Source organism: Ammospiza nelsoni, chromosome 8 (genome assembly GCF_027579445.1).
Source record: "Ammospiza nelsoni isolate bAmmNel1 chromosome 8, bAmmNel1.pri, whole genome shotgun sequence".
NCBI lineage: Eukaryota > Metazoa > Chordata > Aves > Passeriformes > Passerellidae > Ammospiza > Ammospiza nelsoni.
The window spans coordinates 34066553-34088571 of record NC_080640.1 but is presented as its reverse complement, the minus strand read 5'-3'; the positions used below and the strand labels follow the sequence as shown (position 1 = coordinate 34088571).

The 22019-nt window shown below is 47.4% G+C and overlaps 1 protein-coding gene across 4 annotated transcripts in view; it reads left to right on the top strand.

Moving 5' to 3' along the window:
- The first annotated feature begins 678 nt into the window (after positions 1-678).
- P4HA1 (prolyl 4-hydroxylase subunit alpha 1) overlaps positions 679-22019 on the top strand; it is a 29396-nt gene continuing 8055 nt past the window's right edge. Inside the window, exons 1-9 of one of the 4 annotated variants that reach the window (XM_059477582.1) lie at positions 679-716; positions 6361-6477; positions 7295-7391; positions 9181-9332; positions 10035-10172; positions 11888-12127; positions 12932-13119; positions 14128-14304; positions 17297-17367. In XM_059477582.1, coding sequence (XP_059333565.1) covers positions 6390-6477; positions 7295-7391; positions 9181-9332; positions 10035-10172; positions 11888-12127; positions 12932-13119; positions 14128-14304; positions 17297-17367 — 1151 coding nt within the window. In that variant the 5' untranslated portion in view covers positions 679-716; positions 6361-6389. Of the gene's footprint in view, positions 717-6360; positions 6478-7294; positions 7392-9180; positions 9333-10034; positions 10173-11887; positions 12128-12931; positions 13120-14127; positions 14305-17296; positions 17368-18409; positions 18481-22019 lie in introns of all 4 variants that reach the window. The other 3 variants (XM_059477580.1, XM_059477581.1, XM_059477579.1) reach the window with 3 other exon arrangements.

The following is a 22019-nucleotide window of genomic DNA, read 5'->3' as shown; positions in this document are numbered from 1 at the left end:
CCTTGCCTTGAAACCCTCACCTAAAGAGATGGGGAAAAACGCTTGGGAATGTCCCTGATTCCAACTGAATGGCTGAAATGAGCAAACAACCAGTTTATTTAGGAAACCCTAGAAAGTAAAGAGCAGGCAGCATCGATCTCTCCGAGCAAAACTCACCCAAGCAGCTTTTTAAAGCACCTGAGAGGGTTCGGAGCGCTGCAGCACTGCCCAGGCTGGCCTCGATGATCTCGGACTGATTCCCTAGTGCTAAGCCCAGCTGCCCTGGCAGCAATTTACGGGACCGGCGTTCTGGGCCTTTCTAGCAACTTTTACTCCAAAAACACCGCTCCGGCTCCGTGCTTCCCACCGGCCTTGGCTCGGGGGCTGTTCCCAGCTCGCAGCACCCGGGCCGGTGGCGGTACCGGGTCGGTCCCACGTGCGCGGTGTCCCCGGGCCGGTGGCAGTCCCGGGCCGGTCCCACGTGCGCGGTGCCCCGGACCGGGGGGACCACGCGGAGACGCGGCGGCACTGGCGGCGCATGCGCAGTGCGGCGCCCGCCGCTGTGACCGGACTCACGTAGCGCGCGGGCCGCACCGCCCGGGGGGCGTGGCCTGAGGGGGCGTGACCGGGCGCGGCTATAAGAGGCGCGGCGGGGCCGGGCGCGCACAGTGGGTGAAGCCCCCGGGCAGATCGCGGAGCTCCGGTGCCGACCCCGACCCGCCGCCCCCCGTGCTCAGGTGAGGCCCGGCCGCCCCGTCCCGCCGGCCGTGAGGGTGCCCGATGGGTGGGTCGGGGGGAGGGACCCGCGGGCTGGGCGGCTGCCGCGCGGGCGGCGGGGGGTGGGGGCGATACGTGGCAGCGCTCCGCCGCCCCCCGCCTTCCCCGCGGCCAGGGGCCGGTGTCCCGGAGCTGCCCGCCGGGGTTCCCGGCCCTTACGTAACGGGAGCCGGCAGCCTCCGGAGGGGGGCGGGAGGGCGCCGGCGCGCCGGCTTCCCCGCGGCTGGCAGACTAAACAGCTGCCGCCTCCCTCTCCCTCTCCTCCTCCAGGAGCTGGGAGTTGTCCCCTCGGCCGGGTCGGGTCCAGTGCCGCAGGTGGGCTCCCGCCCTGCTCGGTGGCCCCGCAGCTGCAGCGCCTTGCCCGTGCGGCCGCGGGAGCTGCGAGCGCACGGCTCGGGGCTGGCAGCGATGGAAAGTTACTCGGCGTGAGCTGAGCGCGGGGATTGCGCCCTGGGAAACGCGGCTTGCCTTGCTTTCCCTCGCCGCTGCTTTGGGTTGGGCTCGGTCAGCTGCTCTACGTGGAATTTTGCATCTGCCTTTGTAGTAAGCGATACCGTTCCGTTTTGATAGGCTCCAGCCTGACTATCAGAGGAAACTCTGGAGTCTTCAGTATGCTGAAGAATATAATAAAATATATAAAAATATAAATATTATATCTAATAAAAATAATATAATAAAAATGTTACATGTACTTAGACTAAATCTTCCAGTTTGCCTGAAGAGTTGGCTACTTCCATAGGGAAGATCCTTCAGGATTGCCCAGCGTTCAGTTTCACGTCTTTTTTCCTGCCGGCTTCAGTAAGAGGCAAATGCAGGGTGCTGTAGTGTTCACTTACTTAGAAGTAAAGGTTCAGCTTCAGCGCTCGAGGTTTTAGTGAATGAAAGGCATTTATTCACTTGGTTACACGAGTGAATCAATGCAGCTCCCCACAGCGCCAGGGGCTGTTGGCTCGGGCTGCAGACGGTGCTCTGCCAGGGGCGGAGAGTAAAGGTAATGAGTTCCCGGCTTGTCTGGGAAGCAGAGGCTGGCCTTTGGGGACAGGGATGTTCCCTGTCCCACTGCCCTGCACCTCGGACCTTTACTGGATTCCTTTTAATGCCTTGGACCAAACTGATTTGACCTGGAGCACCCTAGACTGCTTCTGAAGTATGTGCTGACACAACCAGTACTCATTAACTTTCTTTCCCTTTGTTTTCCTCCCTGAGCTAGCTCTCTGACCTGTGCAGATTTAAATGCTGTTCCATAATGAATGGCTTTAAAATATAGCCTTTAAAGCTGTGATTTTTTTTGGGGCCTTGCACATAGATTGCAAATTGCTCACTGCAGTTTGGCAAACTGAAATGACAGGTGGTGAGTTCCACTTTGGAAGGAGTGAGGATAAGCAGAGGTTTATAGCAGGAAAGCCATGCCTTCATGCTGAGGATGATACAGATAAGGAAATATTTTTTTTTTAAGAGTATACTCAGTGGAAGAACTCAAGTGATCATTGGCTTTGTCCTGCTTTCTTTAGAATTCACTGAATTTACAGAATCGCCAGGTTGGAAGAGACCTCCAAGATCGAGTCCAAGCCAGCCCCAACACCCCAACTAAACCCTGGCACCCAGTGCCACATCCAGGCTTTGTTAAACACCCCCAGGGATGGTGACTCCAACACCTCCCCAGGCAGGGCATTTCAGGACTTTGTCACTCTTTATGTAAAAAAAACTTCCTCCTAATATCCAACCTATATTTCCCATGGTGCAGGTTAAGGCTGTGTCCTCTGGTTCTGTCAGTGCTGCCTGGAGAAAGAGCCCAGCCCCACCTGAGTACAGCCACCTTTCAGGAGCTGTAGAGAGTGATGAGGGCGCCCCTGAGTCTCCTTTTCTCCAGGCTGAGCACCCCCAGCTCCCTCAATCACTTTAATACCTGAAAACATATTTTTCCAATATTTCCTGGATATCTGTGTATTTGCTCACCTAATCCTTGAGCACAAGGATAGCCTCCTGCCTGGTGTGTCTGATAAAATAATTGCTCTATTCCATCCCCAGTGTTCCTTGTCTTGGCCTGGAAAGTTTAAACAGGTGGGCTCTGAGGGCTGCATCCATTCCACCTTACTCTTGGAGGAAACCAAGGCAAAACTCACTTCAGTTCCCTGTGTATAAATCTCTGTACAAACACAACTGCCCTGTATTCAGCCATGAATGAAGTAAATGATAGGTAGAACACCCTCCTTGACTTTGAAATTTATTCCCATCTCTTATTCTGTTTTTCATTTATATAAAATATTGTAACTTTGTCATTAAAATATGCTAAAGTGCACCCTGTTCTTTTGGTAGCAGCAATTGTAGAAAATCTTTCTCTCTCTGCTTGGATCTTCATTTTAAAACAGTCTTTGAACATGCTAGAGGACTTGGGAACTGGATTCTGGTGCTTCTGTCCTGTGAGACCTTTAAGCAATGATGGCAGCTAAATGTTCTTAGTACTTATTTTGGGAAAGTTCTTTCCTTTTCAGTAGTATTTTTGGTTGCATTGTGTCATGAGGCTGTAACTTGTGTTGTCCTTGAGACAGGAGAGGTTTAGGGCAGTGAGCAGCTATCACTTCTGGTTCCATCTTCTCCTAAGCTCAGCTTAACTGGTCAAAGGGTTTTATTATTATCTTTACATACAGTGGGGTCCAGTAAGGATTGTGAGAATGGACCCACCTTTTAATCAAAAGTTGAGGATCTTGGTGATAGAGTTTTGTCTCCTGGCCCTGCAGTGGACTTCATCTTGAGCAGGCCAGTTACTCCTTACCTAAATAAAGAAGCTGGTCTGGAACTGAGTTAGAGCCATTCCATGTTGAAGTAGCCCTTCAGTTTCCATTTTTGATCCTGTTTTCTCAGTCCTGGTGAGCACCTGGGAGCTTGGAGCTGGCAGTGAGGACATTGGCTAAAAGCATCTTCAGTCTTTGGTCCCTGAGCAGTGGGACCTGACTGTGATGAGGCTGTGTCATGTGTCACTCTGCAGCTGTCTTTGCTTGCCTGCTTGCACCTTTCTACTTGTAAAGCAGAGCTGAACTTTGGGAAGTCCCCAGAAAAACCCCCTTGAAGTTACATCAGTTGAAATGGTGGTGTTGAAATTTGTTGAGTGCTCAGAGAATGTGCTGCTCTTGGCAGTGCCACTGCTCTGCTTGCTGCTTTGTTTCCCTTCAATCCATGTGTTTGTATCTTTGCTGTTCCCATTCCCCTGCTGGAGTTTTGCTGTTTCAGTTCAGCTCCCCTGAGCTCAGTCAGTTCCCAGGGGGAGGCAGGGAGCTCCCGTGTTGGAGCTGTCAGCTGCACTCCCACTTCCCTGTGTGGGCAGAGATCTCCTCCTCCCCGAGATGCTCAATTGCCATTTTTGTGGGACATGGCTGAGGAGGAGGGTGAGACTGACAGGAGTAATGGAGAGAGGATTTTCATCTTGTTTTACTTCATGTCACCAATGGGAAGAAATTAAAGCCTACTTACTTGGCAGCCTGTGAGTCTGGGAGATTTCCAGTGTCTATATGAACTGAGCTGTGTTTTCTTTGGTTTGGGAACCTGTGGCTGGTCCTGCTGTAGTGGTTGGAAAGCTCTGCTCCTTCTGAAATTCTTCCAAGAATGGGAGATCCAATTCCTCTGGGCAACCTCTTGTAGTGCCTAAATGTGAGAAACTTTGTGTTTGTACCCCCTTGGAATTGCACTTGTTGGATTTTATGGCTGTTGCCAGTCGCTCCTGCTGTGTGCCTGTGGAGATAAGGAGGTGGGAATAAAGGTTGCAACAGTGTTTGCAGGAGCCTGGTGCTGGAGCAGGCTCCGAAGGCAGTGGGAGAAGAGGAAAACCAAGATGGAACGCTGTCACTAAGAGAGTAGGTGGAGAGGAAACATTGTTTTCTTCACCTTTTTGGTGATTCTGTTCATTGGTTTTTCTTTGTGGTTTTAAAAAGTTTCATCCTGATTAACGTAGCAAGAAAAGAAATTTTCTGAAGCTTCTCTTGTGTTTCACTGAGTGCAGTAAACAAATAGCTCAGTGCATTCCCAGTGCTGATAAAATTGGCAAATATTTACGATGTAGTAAAGCTGTATGTGCTTTGTCACCGATTCACAGATGTGTTGGCTCTAGTGCTGAATGAGCAGGAGGCACTTGGCTTTCTGTAGGGTTAAACAGGAGCTGAGGGGTATTTTCAGTAAGAATGGAGGTGGACATAAGTGGGTTTTTGTTAGGTATGTTTGAAACAGCCTGATGGCTGCCTGTGGGGAGGAGGAGGTGAGGAAGGCTGCTGGGGACAGCAGGGCTGCTTTAGAGCATTGGTGAGGGGGAAAGAGGCACTCCAGGAGGCTTCTCTGTCCAAATTCTCACTTTCACAGGCGGAAGGAGAGTTGTAATGTGCCAGAAGGCATCGGCCCTTCAGCTGTGGTCAGGCAGATTTTGGGTGGTTTACAAGAGCTGGAGGCTGTGCTGCTTTTCTGGGCTCATGTGCATTTCCTGCTGTTGCTCTTGGTGCCAGTGGAGCTGTGCTGCTCCTGTCCCCAGGCAGGCAGGCCCCTGAGGAGACCCAAACCCCAGTGCCTCCCTTCTGCAGTTCTGGGGGTGGGAGGGGAGGAGGGAGCTGCCCCTGACCTCAGGTGCAGTGTGAGAGAGATCCTGCAATCCAGAGCCAGGGATTTGTTCCCCTTTAGTACCACCATCTGTGCTGTTTTTTATTTGGGTGTATGTTTTGAACTTCCCTGGTTATGTTTGCACTTTTTTTTAATGTGAATACCACACCTGGGTCTATGTTTTTTGCTTGATTAAGGTTATGCTACTTTCTTCCCTAAATAGGCTAAACTACCTTGGAGCTGAACTTGTTGCTTTTTTTCTTTGTTTTTTTTTTTCTTCATTAGTTGTGCTGTAGGAAGAGCTGTAAATCAATTTTGTCCATGCACTGGAGCTCTTTTTTTTTTTTTCTGACCAACTAAATATGTGAAAGTTTAAGCTTTTGTTTTGGGGGAAAAAAAGCAAACCTTGTGAATTCCACGACAGCGTAATTACTCCTAAAGTATGCAGGAGCCAGGCAATGCTGGGCTGCTGAAGGGATCAGGATCCTGAAAGGCTTGAGCTTGGCAGCTGGCCCTGCAGAAAGCACTGCCTGTGGGTGCTCAGCCAGGATCCAGGGACAGACAGAGCTGCCTTTTGTGTCAGGTGTGGAGCTTGGCTCCACAGAGGCAGCAGAAGCGTGCACAGAACTCCCTCTCTGGACTGCTCTTGTGGGTTTTCATTCAGACCTGCTCCACTGGCATCTTTCTGACTGAAAAAAGGAAACTTACTGTTTTTTTCCCATTGAGTGGATGAACTTGATAATGACTATTTTAAATTGGAGTTGTGGGCTTTTTTCAGTGCTTGATGGTTTCTTTCAGTGCTTTTTTGCAAAGCAGCTCTGCCTGCAGCATGACTTAGATGCCAAAAAGAAGAGTGCTGGTGAACACCTTGTCCCTGAGCTGTTTTTTTTCCTCAGGTATAAAAGTCATCAGGAGTAGTCAGTGTGTGGGAGCTGCTCAGGTTGTCAGGGTTCTGCTGCACCTTCTGAAGGTGCATTCCTCTCTCTGGTGAGCAGGGCTTTTCACCTGTTTGTGTTTCTCTCACAGGTGTGTGGTGAGGTGAGAGCTGTTGAGCAATGGCATTCAAGAAGGTTTGGTGTGCCCTAGCCCTGGGATTTCTGCTGCCTTTCTCTTGTGCCCACACGGACTTCTTCACTTCCATTGGTGAGAACTGCTTTGGTGTAGCCAAAAGAGTTTCTTGAGACCCCTCAAAGTTCATTCTGCAAGGATGTGTTAATCATCCAAGGCCTTAATTGGTACAGAACTAAACCCATTTTCTAGTTCTTACCATGTTATTGGCTTTTCTTTGGGGAGAAACAGGCTTTAAGACAGCCCAGGGTGGTCTAATGAGCCAGGCAAGGCTTTGTAGTCTCTATTTATTCCTAAGGGTATTGGAATTGAAGCAGAATTTTGGTGCTGCACACATGTGGAAGGAGGTGGTGAGCTGCCAAGGGCACATAATGGTGCAGCATGTCTGGCCTCACCCTTGCCTTCTGCTGGGCACTGCACCCTTTTGTGCTGAACCACTTCAGCTGCCTGCTTGCAGGAGGTGAAGCAATTATTAATTAATGCCAGGGACCCCTTGAAGTCATGGATATAACCTTAAAAATAAAGCCCTGGATTAGTGGTGTGTATCAAACACAAAGGCTTTGTGTATATCTGTAGCTTTCTCTTTATTTGCTCTACATTATGTATGCTTGGATGAAAGATTACTCTGTGGCAAACTATTTCCTTTTACAAATGAATCCTAAATTAGTTCTAATAATAAATATACAGTATTACATTAATTTCCATGGCAACAAGCTTGGTCCAGCAGGAGATTTTCTCCTTCAAAAAAAAAAAAAAGGCCTTACTCAGATACTCCTTCAGGGTTGTTTAAGCAAATGCAGAAGGACTTTTGGGGAAGTAGAAAAGAGAAAAATGCCTTTAATTCTCAGGATTTTGTGTTTCTCCTTGACTCATCACACTCATTTTTTTCTAGGTCATATGACAGACTTAATTAATACAGAAAAGGATCTGGTTGTGTCACTCAAAGATTACATTAAGGCAGAGGAAAGCAAGCTGGAGCAGATCAAAAAGTAAGCAGCTGGTGTCACAATGCTAATGGTCAATCATTTGAGTCCACCCTTATGCAAAAAGTGCTTCCTTAAGGCTGATTAAATTTGTGGAATTTTTTCTCTGGGGCAAAGCTTAAAGTAGCAGGTTTTGCTTGGGTGTTTGTCAGTTGTTCCCTTTCAGTGCTGCTTGGTGCATAAATAAGAAAAGACCTGACCATGTGAGGAACAGAGCCTAATGTTGTCAGATTTTATCACAGCTAGAAATAAACATATTTTATCACTGAACAGGATGCTTTCCTTGCTTTCACAAATATGCATAAATCTGTCTTGAGGGTGTTGAAACAGTTCTAGATGGAGGAGGTTTTTATCTTAGCCCTTGTGTGTTACTTTCTGGTGTTCCACCACCCAGGAAGAAAGATCCTTCTTTGTCACTTGAAACACAGGCTTGGAATTGCTGCCAGGTTTGGAATGTTACAAGGAGATTCTTTACAGCTACAAATTAACAAGGGATTGTGCCAGTTGGGCATCCCAAAGTGTGTAAGCTCAGCTTATTGCAGCAACGTTGCAGCTGTTTCCATTTTATCAGAGGTGCTCCCCGGGAGGTCAGGAGAGTTTAAATATCTGTCACAGAGCTTTTAAAAAACCTGGGGGGAAAATTACAGCGTTGTTTGTTGGCACCTGGAGGACACTGAGAGCTGCTCCTGCAGTGGGAAATGCAGGGAGGGTTTGACCCTGAGCTGTGTGAAGGCACAGGGTGAAGTTGGGTCCTTCAGTCTTGGGCTTGCTCCGAGCTGGAGCTGGTCTCCAGCAGCTCCTCTGGTTTGGAGGGAGCCCTCACTGGTGTGGCTGCTGGAAACCCCCCAGGGGCTGTCAGAGTGCAGGAGAACAGTCAGGGACAGTGGGGAGATGCAGCCAGAGCACCTCTGGCAGCTGTGAGCCCCTTCCTGCCCCAGGCACAGCCTGCAGCTTCCACCCAGCCAAACCAGATCCTGGAGCAAGAGGAGCTCCAGCTGGTGAGCACAGCTCCCCTCCAGGCTGCACATTCTGGGTTTGCTTTCTTGCTGGAGTTTGGGATTCTCTGTGGGGTGGGGCTCCTCAACATCATCTTACCCTGATTGCAGGGTGTTCCTGCACCTCTTCATGGTGTAATCCTCCTTCCCCTTCCCCTTCTCTTGAAAGCTGTGCTTGTTTTGGGGCACCTTGGGGTTGTGAATGACTTGTGGTACTTAGAGAAGTTTGAGTTGGAGCTGCAGCACCAGAAGCTGGGTCTGGGCTCCTCATTTGGGGGTGTGAGACCTCCTGATGTTGCTTCATCCAAGCTTTCAGCATGGAAAGGAGCTTTGTGGCGAGAGGCAAGGGGTGTCTCACAGATATAAGTGTGTATCTAAACCTAAAATAATTTGAGCCAAGCATTGAACTGCCTTTTTGTAAGCCTTGGGGGGAAAAGGGGGTGATTGAAATATTGAAAATGTGGGTAAAGCTTCATTTTTGATTAGTCTTGCATGGCAGCTGATAATGGAAGTGCTGGCACTGTGTTTTTGGGGCTTGTAGGAAGGAGTTCCTCCAGCAGGGTTCCAACAAGGGCTGCAGGAGCAGCATAAGACTTGGGCTGCAGCTGAGGAAGAAGATTTAATAAAGGAAAAGGAAGTAGTCCTTCTTGTTCTTTTAGAAGAGCTCCAAATATAGATAATGCAAAAGCTTGCAATTTTGGTTGGCTTTTTTATTAGTGAAGACATTTGAGTAGTTTGCAATCAGTTCTCTAGCACAGCACCAGACCTCTGTGAGACTTTAATGAATATTTTCATTCTAGATGGGCAGAGAAGTTGGATCAGCTGACAGCTACTGCCACAAAAGACCCAGAGGGGTTTTTGGGCCATCCTGTGAATGCATTCAAGTTGATGAAAAGGCTCAACACAGAGTGGGGTGAGCTGGAGAGCCTGGTGCTCAAGGACATGTCAGATGGTGAGTGTGAATGTGTGTGCCTGCAGCAAAATCCAGCATCACAGCCTCACTGCAGGTGCTTGCCTGCTGCCTTTCACATGTCAGGGCTTGGATTAGATTTGCAAATCTGCTTTTGAGACTGAGCATTTGTGGAACTAATCTGAATTACTGTAGTAAACACTTAATTGCTGCCTCTTTTCTTCAGCAAGAGTGGGAGCTCTTTAGCAAGGAGCAGGACATGAAGTAGTTGACTGTGAAAGACATTAGCAAAGGAAGCCAGGGTGGTTATAATGGACCTGTGAGACTGTCTCAACAGCTAATTAATACCAGATGGAGGTTTGCAGTAGGAATTATAAGAAAGCAGAGCTTTCAAAAAGAAAAGGCTTAGTCTGTGGTGAGGATTCAGCGCACTCAGCTTCCCTGTTGCTGTGAGAGGGGCTGAATATGGCAATGGAAAAGGCTCTGCACCTGCCAGCCAGAAATCTGCACCAGTGTGTCTCAAGCCCTTCTGAAGGGCTGGGGTAAAAAAAAAAAAAAAAAAAGTGTTTATTTTTGATTTTTCCTTTACTTTCTTTTAAAAACCCCAGACGAAATGCAAACTGTGCAGCCTGTGCTGTGAGTTCAGGTCAGGCTTGTGGGAAGGTGGATTTTGGCTTTCTCTGGGGCAGGGAGCTCACCCAATTCCCAGGACAGAGTTGAGCAGTGTTTCCCTGCCTTTCCCAGGCTTCATCTCCAACATGACCATCCAGAGGCAGTTCTTCCCAAACGATGAGGATCAGACTGGGGCAGCCAAGGCCCTCCTGAGGCTGCAGGACACCTACAACTTGGACACAGACACCCTGTCCAGGGGAAACCTGCCAGGTGAGAACCATCCATGGCTGTTATTTGCATTTCCTAAATGTCCTGATTGCAAATTGTTTGCTCTGTTCCACCTTGCTTAACTGCTCAGCATGAAGGGAACATTAGGAAGGGGGTTGACCTGGCTAAAATCAAAGAAAAAAGTGTTTTTTTGATTGAAATCTGAATCTTTCTTTTAGTTACGGTAAGATAATCCAGTGTTAATAGTTTCTAATAAAAATCAATAGCAATAAAAATCTTGCCTGGGTGGGGTTTTCCCCATGTGTTGCACTGGCAGATGCCTGGTTTTATTGTACAACATAATGCATTTTAACAAGTTTTTTGAGCTTAAACTTCAGGGATTGTGTAAACTGAAGAGCAAAAGATGCTGCATACACAGACTTGAGCCTGTGTGGCATTGCCTGAGCTGATCTTTAGTAGGCTGCTCTGTGCTGGAGAAGACACAATTTCTCTTTTTTGTCAGAAAACTTTCTCTGCTGAGTCTTCCTTGTTTTCCTCTGTTGAAAAATAGTCCTTTGCCAGCTGGCAAAAAATCAGCTCTGTACAATCCATCTTGTTTTTGCAAGTGCTCATTGTGGTCAGATGCCTAATAAAATTAAGAGTAATTTGCTTTATGTGTTATGATGTATAACCTTGCTTTTTGGGTTTGGTTCAACACCTGCTCAAGGACCTACAGATTCCTCCTAATGCAGTGAGCAGCTCACTGCTGTTTTCTTCAAACAGCACAGAAATACAAGGGGAAGTTTTGCTGCTTTGGAAGCAATGAGCTGTCCAGACTGTGCAATGAAATGTACTGGCAGAACCTGCAAGTTCTGGAGGATAAAAAAGAATAACTTGGACTCTGGAGAGCTCCAGAGAAGCACTTCCCATGTGGTCACTTGTTTGTGCTCCTTTTCTTCATTCCCAGGGAATTTCTTTTGGTCCAGAATCTCAGCTACTGCCAAATCATTGTGTCCTTGGAGGGTTTGCAGGTTCAGGCTCAGGAAGCTGCAGTTGCTGCCCATCACAGGAGAGTACAGCAGAACAGCTGCCCCCTCTGAGCACTGCAGAGCTGCTGTGAGAAACTCAGAATGGCTTAAGATGTAATCAGGGATGTAATTCTAGCCGTTATAAAACACTGGCAGGTCCTGTTTCCCTTTTACAAGATAAAATTTGGTTTTTCGTAGGGCCTGTATTTCCAGAGGCAAAAATAGGAATCTGTAATTTGCCCACTAGTGCTTTAATCTTTCAGAGGTCACTTAAAATGTTTCTAAAAATGACTGACTTGAAAAAAATCCCAAGCAGCTGGGAACTTACTCCCTGATGTTTTCCTTGTCCTCCCCCACCAAGCTGTCACTAACAAGTCGTGGTTCAGTAACATTTTGGAAGTGATAATATGATGTCCTTGAAATCAGAAACTTCAAATTTGGCTTTTTTTTGCTCTTGCTGGAAGTGGTTGGGGTTTTGAGGAAGGAAGGTTTGTTTAATTTGATTTTTCACTAGTGGCAGAGACATTTAGCTGTTCCCTGCTTTTCTGGCAGTGGAAAGTTGCATCTGAGTGCTTGTGTGCCAAGGATTTACAGGCTTTAGAGACTTCCAGCAAACAGCTACTGCAGAATGGAGCTGTGGGAGAACAGAAATAAAACCCTGCTGAGAGGAATGAGAAATAACTCAAATGTTTCTCAGAGCACAGGTCTGGAACCCTGTGTAAACTCTTTTGTTTTGCTCTAAATACCCAGGTGTGAAGCACAAATCCTTCCTAACAGCTGAAGATTGCTTTGAGCTGGGCAAGATTGCCTACACAGAGGCTGACTACTACCACACCGAGCTGTGGATGGAGCAAGCCCTGAAGCAGCTGGATGAGGGAGAAGTGTCCTCTGCAGACAAAGTCTACATCCTGGACTACCTGAGCTATGCTGTGTACCAGCAGGGGGACCTGGCCAAGGCCATGGCACTCACCAGACGCCTCCTGGAGCTGGGTGAGGGGCACAGGGACACAGCTCTGCCTGGCTTTGTCCTGGGCACTGCAGCCTTGCCTGGGATCTGACTCCTATATGCATTTCTAAAGTGTGGTTTTGCATTTTAGATGGGAATTTGATCCTTTGTACTGAAGGATTTTCATGGCTTCTGTCCCTTTACCTGTCTGAAATCCGGTTCTCTCCCTACATTTTGCTTTCCTGGGTTGAGATTGCTTCCCCTTAGGTAGAGGCAAAACCAAAATGAATGAAATTGAAACTAAATTTGTGATACTGGAATCTCTGCAGATGGTTTAAATACAAATTCAGCATGCTGAAGATGAAACACTTGTACAAACAAGAAATACAGAATACAGGACAGTGAGATAAGAGTCTGCTTCATGAAAAATGAAAACATTTATTCTCCTGTGAATATTTCACTGACTGACTGTGTAATGGATGCTCTGGGGAGCTCAGAACTAACCCTAACATAGCAAGAGCCACTTATTAAAGAACTGAAGCTAATTCTGCAAGTTAAAGAGCTTTGTCACCAGAAATTTTAAATCCCACTGGGGTATTTTCAGGTTTCTAGTCAGTCATGCTGTGCCAGCTCTCTCCCTGCCCCATTCCCTTGTCTCTCCCTCTGAAGTGGGATGGGCTGGAGTGGCCAAACCCTTTTCCTCAGTGCTGGGACCCCATGTGCAGTGAGGGTTGGAGAAGCAGTGGTGTGCATCTGTTTCCTTTTGCTTTCTGTGAATAAGCACTTCTGGATGGTTCCTCAGGGGCTGGAACCCTGCCAGTGATCCCTGTCTGTTTCTCTGTCCATAGATCCTGAACATCAAAGAGCAAATGGGAACATGAAATACTTTGAGTACATCATGGCTAAAGAAAAAGAGGCAAACAAGTCCAGCACGGATTCAGAAGAGCAGGAGAAGGAAACTGAGGTTAAGAAAAAGGATTACCTGCCTGAGAGAAGGAAGTACGAAATGCTGTGCCGTGGGGAGGGGCTCAAAATGGTAAAGTGGAGTAGACTGTTCTCAAATGTTTGAAACCAAACAATGTCAGGAATTTGTGTGTGGTGTGCAAGCAAGGAAGTTGTTAGAGCAGCTGCATGACTGTGCAGAGCGGAGGATCTTGTGTTGGATTTCTGCCCCCTTTGGCCTGTTCAGTAGATAGAAAGTAACACTGCCTCAGGCACTGCTGGCTGTCTTGGAAGTGCTCCATCAGTGTAATTAATTGAATAAGGATGCTGGAAGTCCAGACTTACAGACAGAATTAAATAGGGTAGTTGGAGTAGTTTGCAGTCAGTTCTCTAGCACAGCACCAGACCTCTGTGAGACTTTAATGAATTTTTTCATTCTAGATGGGCAGAGAGAGCTGGATCAGCTGGGGTGTTTTTCTTGGTGATGAAATTATCTTAGTAGGGTTGTGTAAAGTAATGCTTGCTGAAGTATTACACAGCAACATGAAAGTGCAGACAGCACTGATCTCTCAAACTGAAATCATCTCCTTAACCTGTCACATAAGGAGGTGGGGAGAGTGAATTGTTTGTGTCCAGGACATGTTCTGCCCATTGGCAATACCAATGTTCTGTGGCAGTTAATTGTAAATCAAAGGGGAGAGAATGATGCATCTGACTCCATTGATCTCAGAAGGCTAATTGATTACTTTATTATACTATACTATATGCATTTCATCTAAACTGAATCTGCCAAGCACTCACTCTGCGCACACCTGCTCACACTGCTCTGAGTCCTGTGACTGTCACCTGACAGTATCCCCCCCCCCCAGCCCTGATAGGCCAAGGAAACAAAACATCCTCACTTTGTGTAAACAATCTCCATATTGCATTCTACTTTGGCACAACACAGGCACAGCAAGCGACAAGAATTGTGTTTTCCCTTTCTCTGAGGTTCAGAGAACGTGAATCTCAGAAATCCTTGGGAAGAATTGTGCCTTGCTTTTCTCTGTGAAGGGAAATGTGACAGTACCTGTCTGAGTGCCCCTTGCTGTGCCCCCTGCAGACTCCCCGCAGACAGAAGAGGCTCTTCTGCCGCTACTACGATGGGAACAGGAACCCCAGGTACATCCTGGGCCCCGTCAAGCAGGAGGACGAGTGGGACAAGCCCCGCATCGTTCGCTTCCTGGACATCATCTCCGACGAGGAGATCGAGACCGTGAAGGAGCTGGCCAAGCCCAGGGTAAATGCTCCCCCTTCCCTCCCTCTGGAACCTGAAATCCCTGGTGTGCTCGGTGTGAGTGGCTGGCTGCTCTGGAGGGCAGGGGTGTGCAGTGAGCTCACACCTTGCTTGCTTCACCTTGCAGCTCTTGAAGGAGACTGGGAATTCTCTGTGGTGACTGCAGCCGGGTCCCAGCGGTGCAGGATTGTCAGGCTCTTCCTGCAGACGCAATTTCAGCTGGTTTGGATGAGGAGGACAATGTCCTTCAGCATTCTCCTCCTCATCCAAACCAGCAAGAGTGGACTGGAGTATCCCTAACTTGTGTTTGGTTTTCTGCTTTTGTTTCTTTTTAAGTTTGGAAGGGAATGGCAGCCATTCCTCTGGTCCTGGAATGCCACCTTATTGTATAGACAAGAAAGAATGGTTATATTCTCCATTTTGGTATAAGACTGGCTGCTATTGATGCCTTGTGAAGGTTAAGCTAGAACAGTGTCTATGTGGAGTTAAGAAATAAAGTAGGGATTTATTAAAAGGATCTCCATGGATCCACCTTGGACAGCACGAGAGCCCAGCCAGGGCTGCACCCAAGGTGAACCAAAATGGAAATGGATGACTGGTCACAGGGTCTCACACGTTTAGAAGTTCTGCTCCATTTGCATATTGGAGTTAATTGTCTAATTACAACTTTAGTTTATGAAGTCCCATCCTTCTTGTTTTTCTCTCTTCATTCTGCCGTTGATTTTGCTCTTGGGCCTCAGATTTGGATCAGTTGTCCTTGGTCCCCATCTAGAGAAGGAATTGTTTTGTCTCCCTGCTCTGTGAAGAGAGCTCACCATCCCTTAATGTGAAGCTCAGAACTGCACACTAAAGAAGCACAGAATCTGAAAAATATAAAAGCTAAAACCTGAGGCCATCACTGTCTGCAGGCTTGGAAGCTGCCTGCAGATGACAGAGCTTTAAGGGGGCAGGACATGATGAGTTTTGGCTTTTTATTAATGATGGTGGCTCATCAATCTTGTTTGAGACACAAGATGCAAAGGTTCTTGTTTCTCAGAGAGGAATAATCCAGGGCAGCTTGGCTGTCTGAGAAAACAGGAGTGTCTCAGGCAAACAGCAAACTGATGGAGTTGCATTCTATATCCAATTGGTGCAGCTCTGCATCTGTAAATGTACTCTGAAGATGTAGTTAGTTAAATTAATTTATTTTTCCATCAATTTTAAAGACTTAAAGACTTAAGCTCATAGAAATGTAATTTTCCTGCTTTTTCCCTTTGCTTTAGGCCTAAATGGCTTTTTGTCCAAAATGAGCTAAGCAGATGGAGACCAGGGGAATAAGAGCATTCAGTGCAGGAGAGGCTGTTGGCTTGGCCAAGGGCTGTGGTTGTACATGGGCAGTGAGGCTGTCCTTGGCCTACCAGGGAGCCTGAAGAAATCTTAAAGCTCCCTGAAGGCTGAGCTGTTGGAAATTGGGAAGAATCTCTTTACTGAAGAGTTTGGCAGGGCCTGTCCAGGGAGGTGGCAGGGTCACCATCCCTAGAGGTGCCCAAGGAATGGCTGGATGTGTCAAGGTGGGCATGGATCAGAGGCTGGAGTTGATTATCTTGGAGGTCTTCTCCAACCTCAGTGATTCTGTTCTGAGGTAATGTTCTGAACTGTAAGCAGGAAGTGTGAGCTTTTCCCTCCAAGTACCCGTGAGGCATCTCCTCCTGTTGCCCTGGCAGGCAGCTTTGCTGCAGGGCTGAAAATCAGAGCCCCCATTGCTGGTCTGGAGGTGTTGGAGCTCCTTTGCTGCAGAGTGATGCATTCCATACCTGTGGAATGTGACCAGACCACTACTTGACAGAGTAGAAAACTGTAAATGTGTGACTGTGAGCTCTGATCTTGCTGAGGTCGCTGTTTTCCTGTCACACACTCAGCTCATGGCAAAGACTTGGAGACCTTTATGGCAGGAGCATCTGTATGCAGTTACTGTTCCCTTATTCCCTGTGGCTGAGGCCTTGCACAGCTCAGCAGCAAAAGGATTTTGTTCTTGGAGACCTAAACGTCATCTCCTCCTTCCTGCTGCATGGGCTGCTGCCATCCTGTGGGAGGAGAGTGCTGATGTGTGCCCAGCCTTCTGCCCTGCTGGTAGGATGAAGCCTCATTATTCAGCTCTGGAGTCTCACTGGAATTGTAGTTTGTGCCTTGTTTTTTCATGTGTCTGCATGGAAGGAGAGGAGAGGCAGCATACTGGGAGCTCCCAGTACCCTTTCTTGTAGGTATGGAGCAGCCTTGGCTTGTTTGGTTTATTTTAACAGTGGAGAAATGCTTCTGATTGTTTGGGAGTTGGCCTGACATTTGTGCCTTTTACAAAATTTGGGCTCTGCATCCCAGCCTTTGCAGTTATAAGTGATGGAGAGTGCCTGGTAGTACATGAGCCAAGCTAAAGGGGACATGTGAGATTCTGAGTTGGAACATTCACAGGGATGGGAAGGCATGAAGTAAATGGAGCACAGCAGAGGGAAAGAAAAGCCTTGAGGCAGGAGTTCCCACTTTGTGTAAATGTGACTGTGGGTGAAGCAGAAGTTTGTGGGAGCTCAGTGCTGCCTTTGGTACAAGAAGGACTGAAAAGGAATGGTTTATTCACCTTTGGCTTATGGTGGATTGAATCTACCTGTAAAACCCTTCATGCAGGGACAGGAGAGTGTAACAAAGCACCACTTGTCCCCATGCCACAGCAGTGTGCTGCTCCCAGAGCATTTCACTACAAAAGAAATCCAAGCTGCTGTAGTTTGCTTTATTCAGACAACCATTCTCACTACAAACATGGAAACAGGACTTGTGGAAAACCTTAAAAAACCCAAACAAGAAATCTTTTTTTGGTAAAGCTGGAGCCTGCCCTGGTTCCCTGTGGCCCTGCAGGACAGGGCAGGTGCCAGGGTGGTGGCATTGTCCCCAGGCCAGGCTTCTGAGTGGTCGGAGTGCTGGGCTGCAGATTGTGCTTGTAATGCAATTCTGATGGTTCGCTTCACAGCTGAGGCGAGCCACCATTTCAAACCCCATAACGGGAGCCTTGGAGACGGCACATTACAGAATTAGCAAAAGGTAAGAGAGCTCTGCCACAGGTTTGGGCCTGCCATCAGTGTGTACGTCCTGCTCATTGTCAGGAAACCAGCTGGGCTGGAGAGACAGCTTGCAGTCCACCTTGTGATTCCCTGCAGATCTGTAACAGGCTGGTGCTGCTGAATATCTCAGTCTTTTCCTTCAGCTGGAAGTTCTGGGGGCGTGTTTTGATTTGTTCTTTCCCTTTTGGTCGCCTTCTGAAGTCTGTTTTTTCAAGCGAGTCTCTGTAGTCAGTGTGAAAAATACAAGATGTCACAAAACCTTCAGTAAAATCTGGGGTTTGTTTTTAATCTATACATTCCTTCCTCCTTGCTCCTTCTCACAACCAGGAATTGTCTTCCCTTTCTTTGGAAAATGAAGCAGATCTCAAAATGCCTTAATGGGTGTAAGAAATGCTTCAGGTCCTTGCTGTGCACACAGACACACATCTCCTTGTCCAGGATAATCCCACACTCCCAGCTGAGCTCCTTTACCTCCTGCCTGACACAAACCTGGCAGAACACAGGCTCGCTTCCACTGGGCTCCTGGTTCTTTTCAGCTTGTCCATTAAGTACTACAAGAGCTGAATTTAGCCAGTGCTTTCCAAAATTGGCTGGATCTGAAAGAAACCACCTGCCCCTGCTTGCCCTCCGTTGGTTTTAGCCATGGTAATTAAAGATTGGCTGCACAGGCTATCAGCACTGAGCCAAAATTCTGGGAGGAGTTAAAGCTTCTGGGCGAGGAGGAATTGTCTGGGAAACTCAGCATCATAAATTACTTGTAGAAAGTCTTGATTTTAAACAAACAAAAAAAAAAAAAGGAGGAAAAATAATAAAGGGAGGAAAAAAGTGAAAGGACAATCTAACCAAATTATTGCAACCAATTTGTTGTGATTTGGACATGGCAGCTGCAGCTTGTGTTGCCCTTCCAACCATTGCTAATATGCGAGCATCGCATCCGGACCAACCGGAACCTTTCAAACACCTGGGGCTTGGCCAAAAGCAGCCTGCAAGGTGGGTAAGCCTTGTCCTTTCTCTTTTTGTAGCTGAGCCGTGCTACTGTTCATGACCCTGAGACTGGGAAACTGACCACAGCACATTACAGAGTCTCTAAGAGGTAAGGGGAAGGGATTCCTTGTCTGAGGAAGTGTGTCCTGGGGCTGTGCTGCTTCAGCACAAGCATTCTGTGTAACTCTCCTTATTCTTCAGCCTTTCTTTCAAAGAGAGGGGCCCAAGCAAGCTGAGCTGTTACCTAAGAAAGCACAAGGACTGCTGAAGTAGGGACTGGTTGTCAGTGGTGGCATTCCAAGGTGGAAGTACCCTCTCTGGCTAAGCATGGCTTGTGTGCTGTCACTAACCTACTAAACATGGGCATGGGGCTCTGCTGGCACCCAGTGCAATGGGGCACCTGCCTGGCTCACCCCTGCTCCTCAGTGCCCACCCTTGCTCAGAGCTGGGAGCTGCTGTCATTCCTGGGAGCACTGCCCACTAAAGCTAGGGATGATTTTAAGGGATTTCCATGGTTGAATGGTGGAAGGTAGAATAGAAATTCAGTGTTCTTTCAGCTGTTTTGACAAACCCCTGAACTTGGAATGGCCTGGAGCTGAAGGGCTTTAATTTAGCTGTGAATTGCTTCAGAAAGGTAAAAGTGCTTCCAAATGCGGGCTCACAGGAAGGTGACTGATTCAGGAATGATAAGTCTCAGGAGAATTGGAAAACCACTGGAGCCAAGGTCCTTAAGGCCATTCTAGTGACAAGTTGAAAAACTTTTTTTTTAATGCCTCACACCTTTGCAGCACGTGGGTCTGTGTGCTCATTGGCACATGCAGGTAGTGGAAATCCTCTGAAAATTGTCTGGGAAACTCTTACATGTTTGCTCCTTAAAACTGACCCCATGGAAGGGCTTTAGGAGCATCCATCTTCCTGTTGAACATTCTTCCTGAATGTGTTGCATTTAGTTTTTATTTCTTGTTTTTAATGTTCAGGTCTGTCCATGTCTTACCTATCTTGGTTATTTGTCACTGCATATTTGGAATTTATTCACTTGTGGCGTTTGTCCTCTGTGCAGACAGCTCTGGAGTATTTACTGAGGAAACTCCTTCATCCTTTTGAACATTGCCTCATGTCAAACTTGCTGTGCTAATGATGGGAATTGGAGAAGTTGACCAGTTTACTGAGGAAATTGGGATGTATAATTGGTCCCTACTTAAATAGATGAGGCTTAGTGAAAGAACTTTTTATTTCAAGTTGTGATTTTTCATTAGTAGGAAGTGTTATTCCCTGAGGTAGTGCAGATGCCGCAGTCAGAAAAAATAGTACAAGGCACCACCCAGTATTAAAGGCCAATTAAAAAAAAAAACCAAAACAGGATAGAGCCTGGGGAATGGGACCCTTAAATTCTTAATGAGGTTTGGTGCTCAAAAATGTGGCACTGTGGGACTTCCTTCCAATGAACCTAAGAACTCTCAGAAATTCAATCACATTTTACTGAGCTAAATTTTTAAATTCAGTATGTCACTGGAAACTGGAATTAAAATTGTAGGGACAAATCCAAGAAGTTGGGCAAGGGCATTTTTTGAGGGTAGGAATAGCCTTGGTGTGCAGCTTCTGCTTGCCCTGCCTTTGCTTTCCTCCCTGTGCAGATTTGCAGGATGGGTATGGACTTCCCAAGAGAACCTGACACCTAACTCTGCAGTGGGAGGCAGAAGCCACCCCCAGCAGCCTGATTGAGAGGCCCTGTGCTGTTCCTGCTGCCCTCCTGCTGCTGTTCCTGCACTGCCAGAAACATCTTTCCCTTGGAGCTGCTCGAGCTGATTCAGATTCCAGATGAATCATTGCTCCTGAAAACCAAAAAATGCTCACTTCATTTTTTTAATAGATGACTGCTTTCCCCCTCCAAACATTCCTTCCCAGCACATGCCCTCCTAAATTTACAGCATTCCTGCCTCTGAGAGAGCTACTGTTCCCTTGGTGGGACGTGGCAGCTCTGTGTAGGGAGGCACCTTGCCAGGGTGTGCAGCACCAGGATAAACCCACCCACTCACACACTGCTTTTACAGATAAAAACTCCTTTTTCCCCTTCCCTCTCCTCCCAGCAGGCAGCCAGAGCTTGCAGCATGTTATGCTAAAAGTTTCCATTTCAGAAATACCAGCCTGGCTTTTACTCACTCCCTGTTGTGTCTCTGCTGGTATTTTTCTGCACACCAAGTGTGGCTTAGAAGGCTTTTAAACACATATCCCAGTATTTTGTGGCCAGTGACCTACAGAAGTAGTGTTGGGATGTAATGTCTTCTCCTAGACTGACCAGTGCAGCTGAGGAAATAAGATCTGGAGGGGATGTACTCTTGTGTGTTCAGTAGCTCCAGAGATTCTCTGGTTTTTCCTTAATGTACTCCTTAGACCTTAAATTATTTCTGTGTGGAAGCATCTGCCATTCAAAATCTCTGAGGTGCCTCATGCAGAATTAGAAGAGGGAGGACCATGGGACATTTTGTGGCTGTCCCCATCCCTGGCAGTGCCCTAGGCCAGGCTGGATGGGCTTGGAGCAGCCTGGGACAGTGGAAGGTGTCCCTGCCCATGGCAGGGGTGTAGTGGGATGAGTTTTAAGGTCCCTCCCAACCAAGCCATGTCTTGATTCCATGAGTCAATATGATTATTCCTGACTGTCTGTGATGCATATCAAAGTTGTTAAAAGCCTCCCCAGTGTGAATTCAGCACGCTAATGGAAGCATTAAATTTTTTATAACAGTTCAGGGATGGCTTTTTACAAAGCCAAGTGGGTCAGCAAAACACCAGACTTGTGTGGTCAGGGAACTGGGGGGTTGTGTGGTGGTTATTAAGGAAATACCAAACCCGTCTGTAACTAAATCAGTGATATCTTGACCTGCCCTGCCTGTGGCCTCCCAGGAATTGTCCCTTTTTTGTTAAGGCCCATCACAGACTCAGAGGTGACAGCTGGTCAGAAATAGGACAGAATGCAGTGAATCTGGAAGTATGTAAATATTAAAAGAAAGCAAACTGCTGAGCATGTTTAAGGCTGTTAATGCTGCACCTCCTACACCACTGGCCAGGGGAGTCTTTCTCTTTTCTTTGATAGACAAGGGCAGGGAAAAAAAGCCAACTTTGTGTGAAGAAATTGTTTTGAATGAGGCAGAGACTTTTGTCAGCAAGGGATCAAGCTGGGACAGCAGCAGAGGAGGGTGTGTGAGACAGCTGGAATATTCTGAGGCCAGGCTGCAGCTGGCATGGCACCTCCAGGGTTAAATCCCCTGTACCTCTGCAGCACTCCAGGTCTCCCTGTGGTTTTGCTCAGCACCCAGCAGACAGGCTGGCACTTGGAATATGGTTTCAATTCCCTGTTTCTCCACCTTTCATAGGCTTTCTTTGTATGTGGAGGCTGTTAATTTGATTTCTAAAATACATACAGTACTCCCCTTCCTGAAAGGCTGCAGTATTCATTGCCATCTAATAACCAACAGAGCAAGAATGCTTGGGTTTTCCTTTCTTTGGGTTTCTTGGTTTTTTTCGTTTATTAACAGACTGGACAGAGGCAGAAAAGGCCTACACTGAAGCTGCTGGGTGTGTTGGGGCTCTTCTTGTGCCTTAAGTGTGAGGTTAGGGCTGCTTGTGAGCATAACCTTGTCACCATGGCTGTGT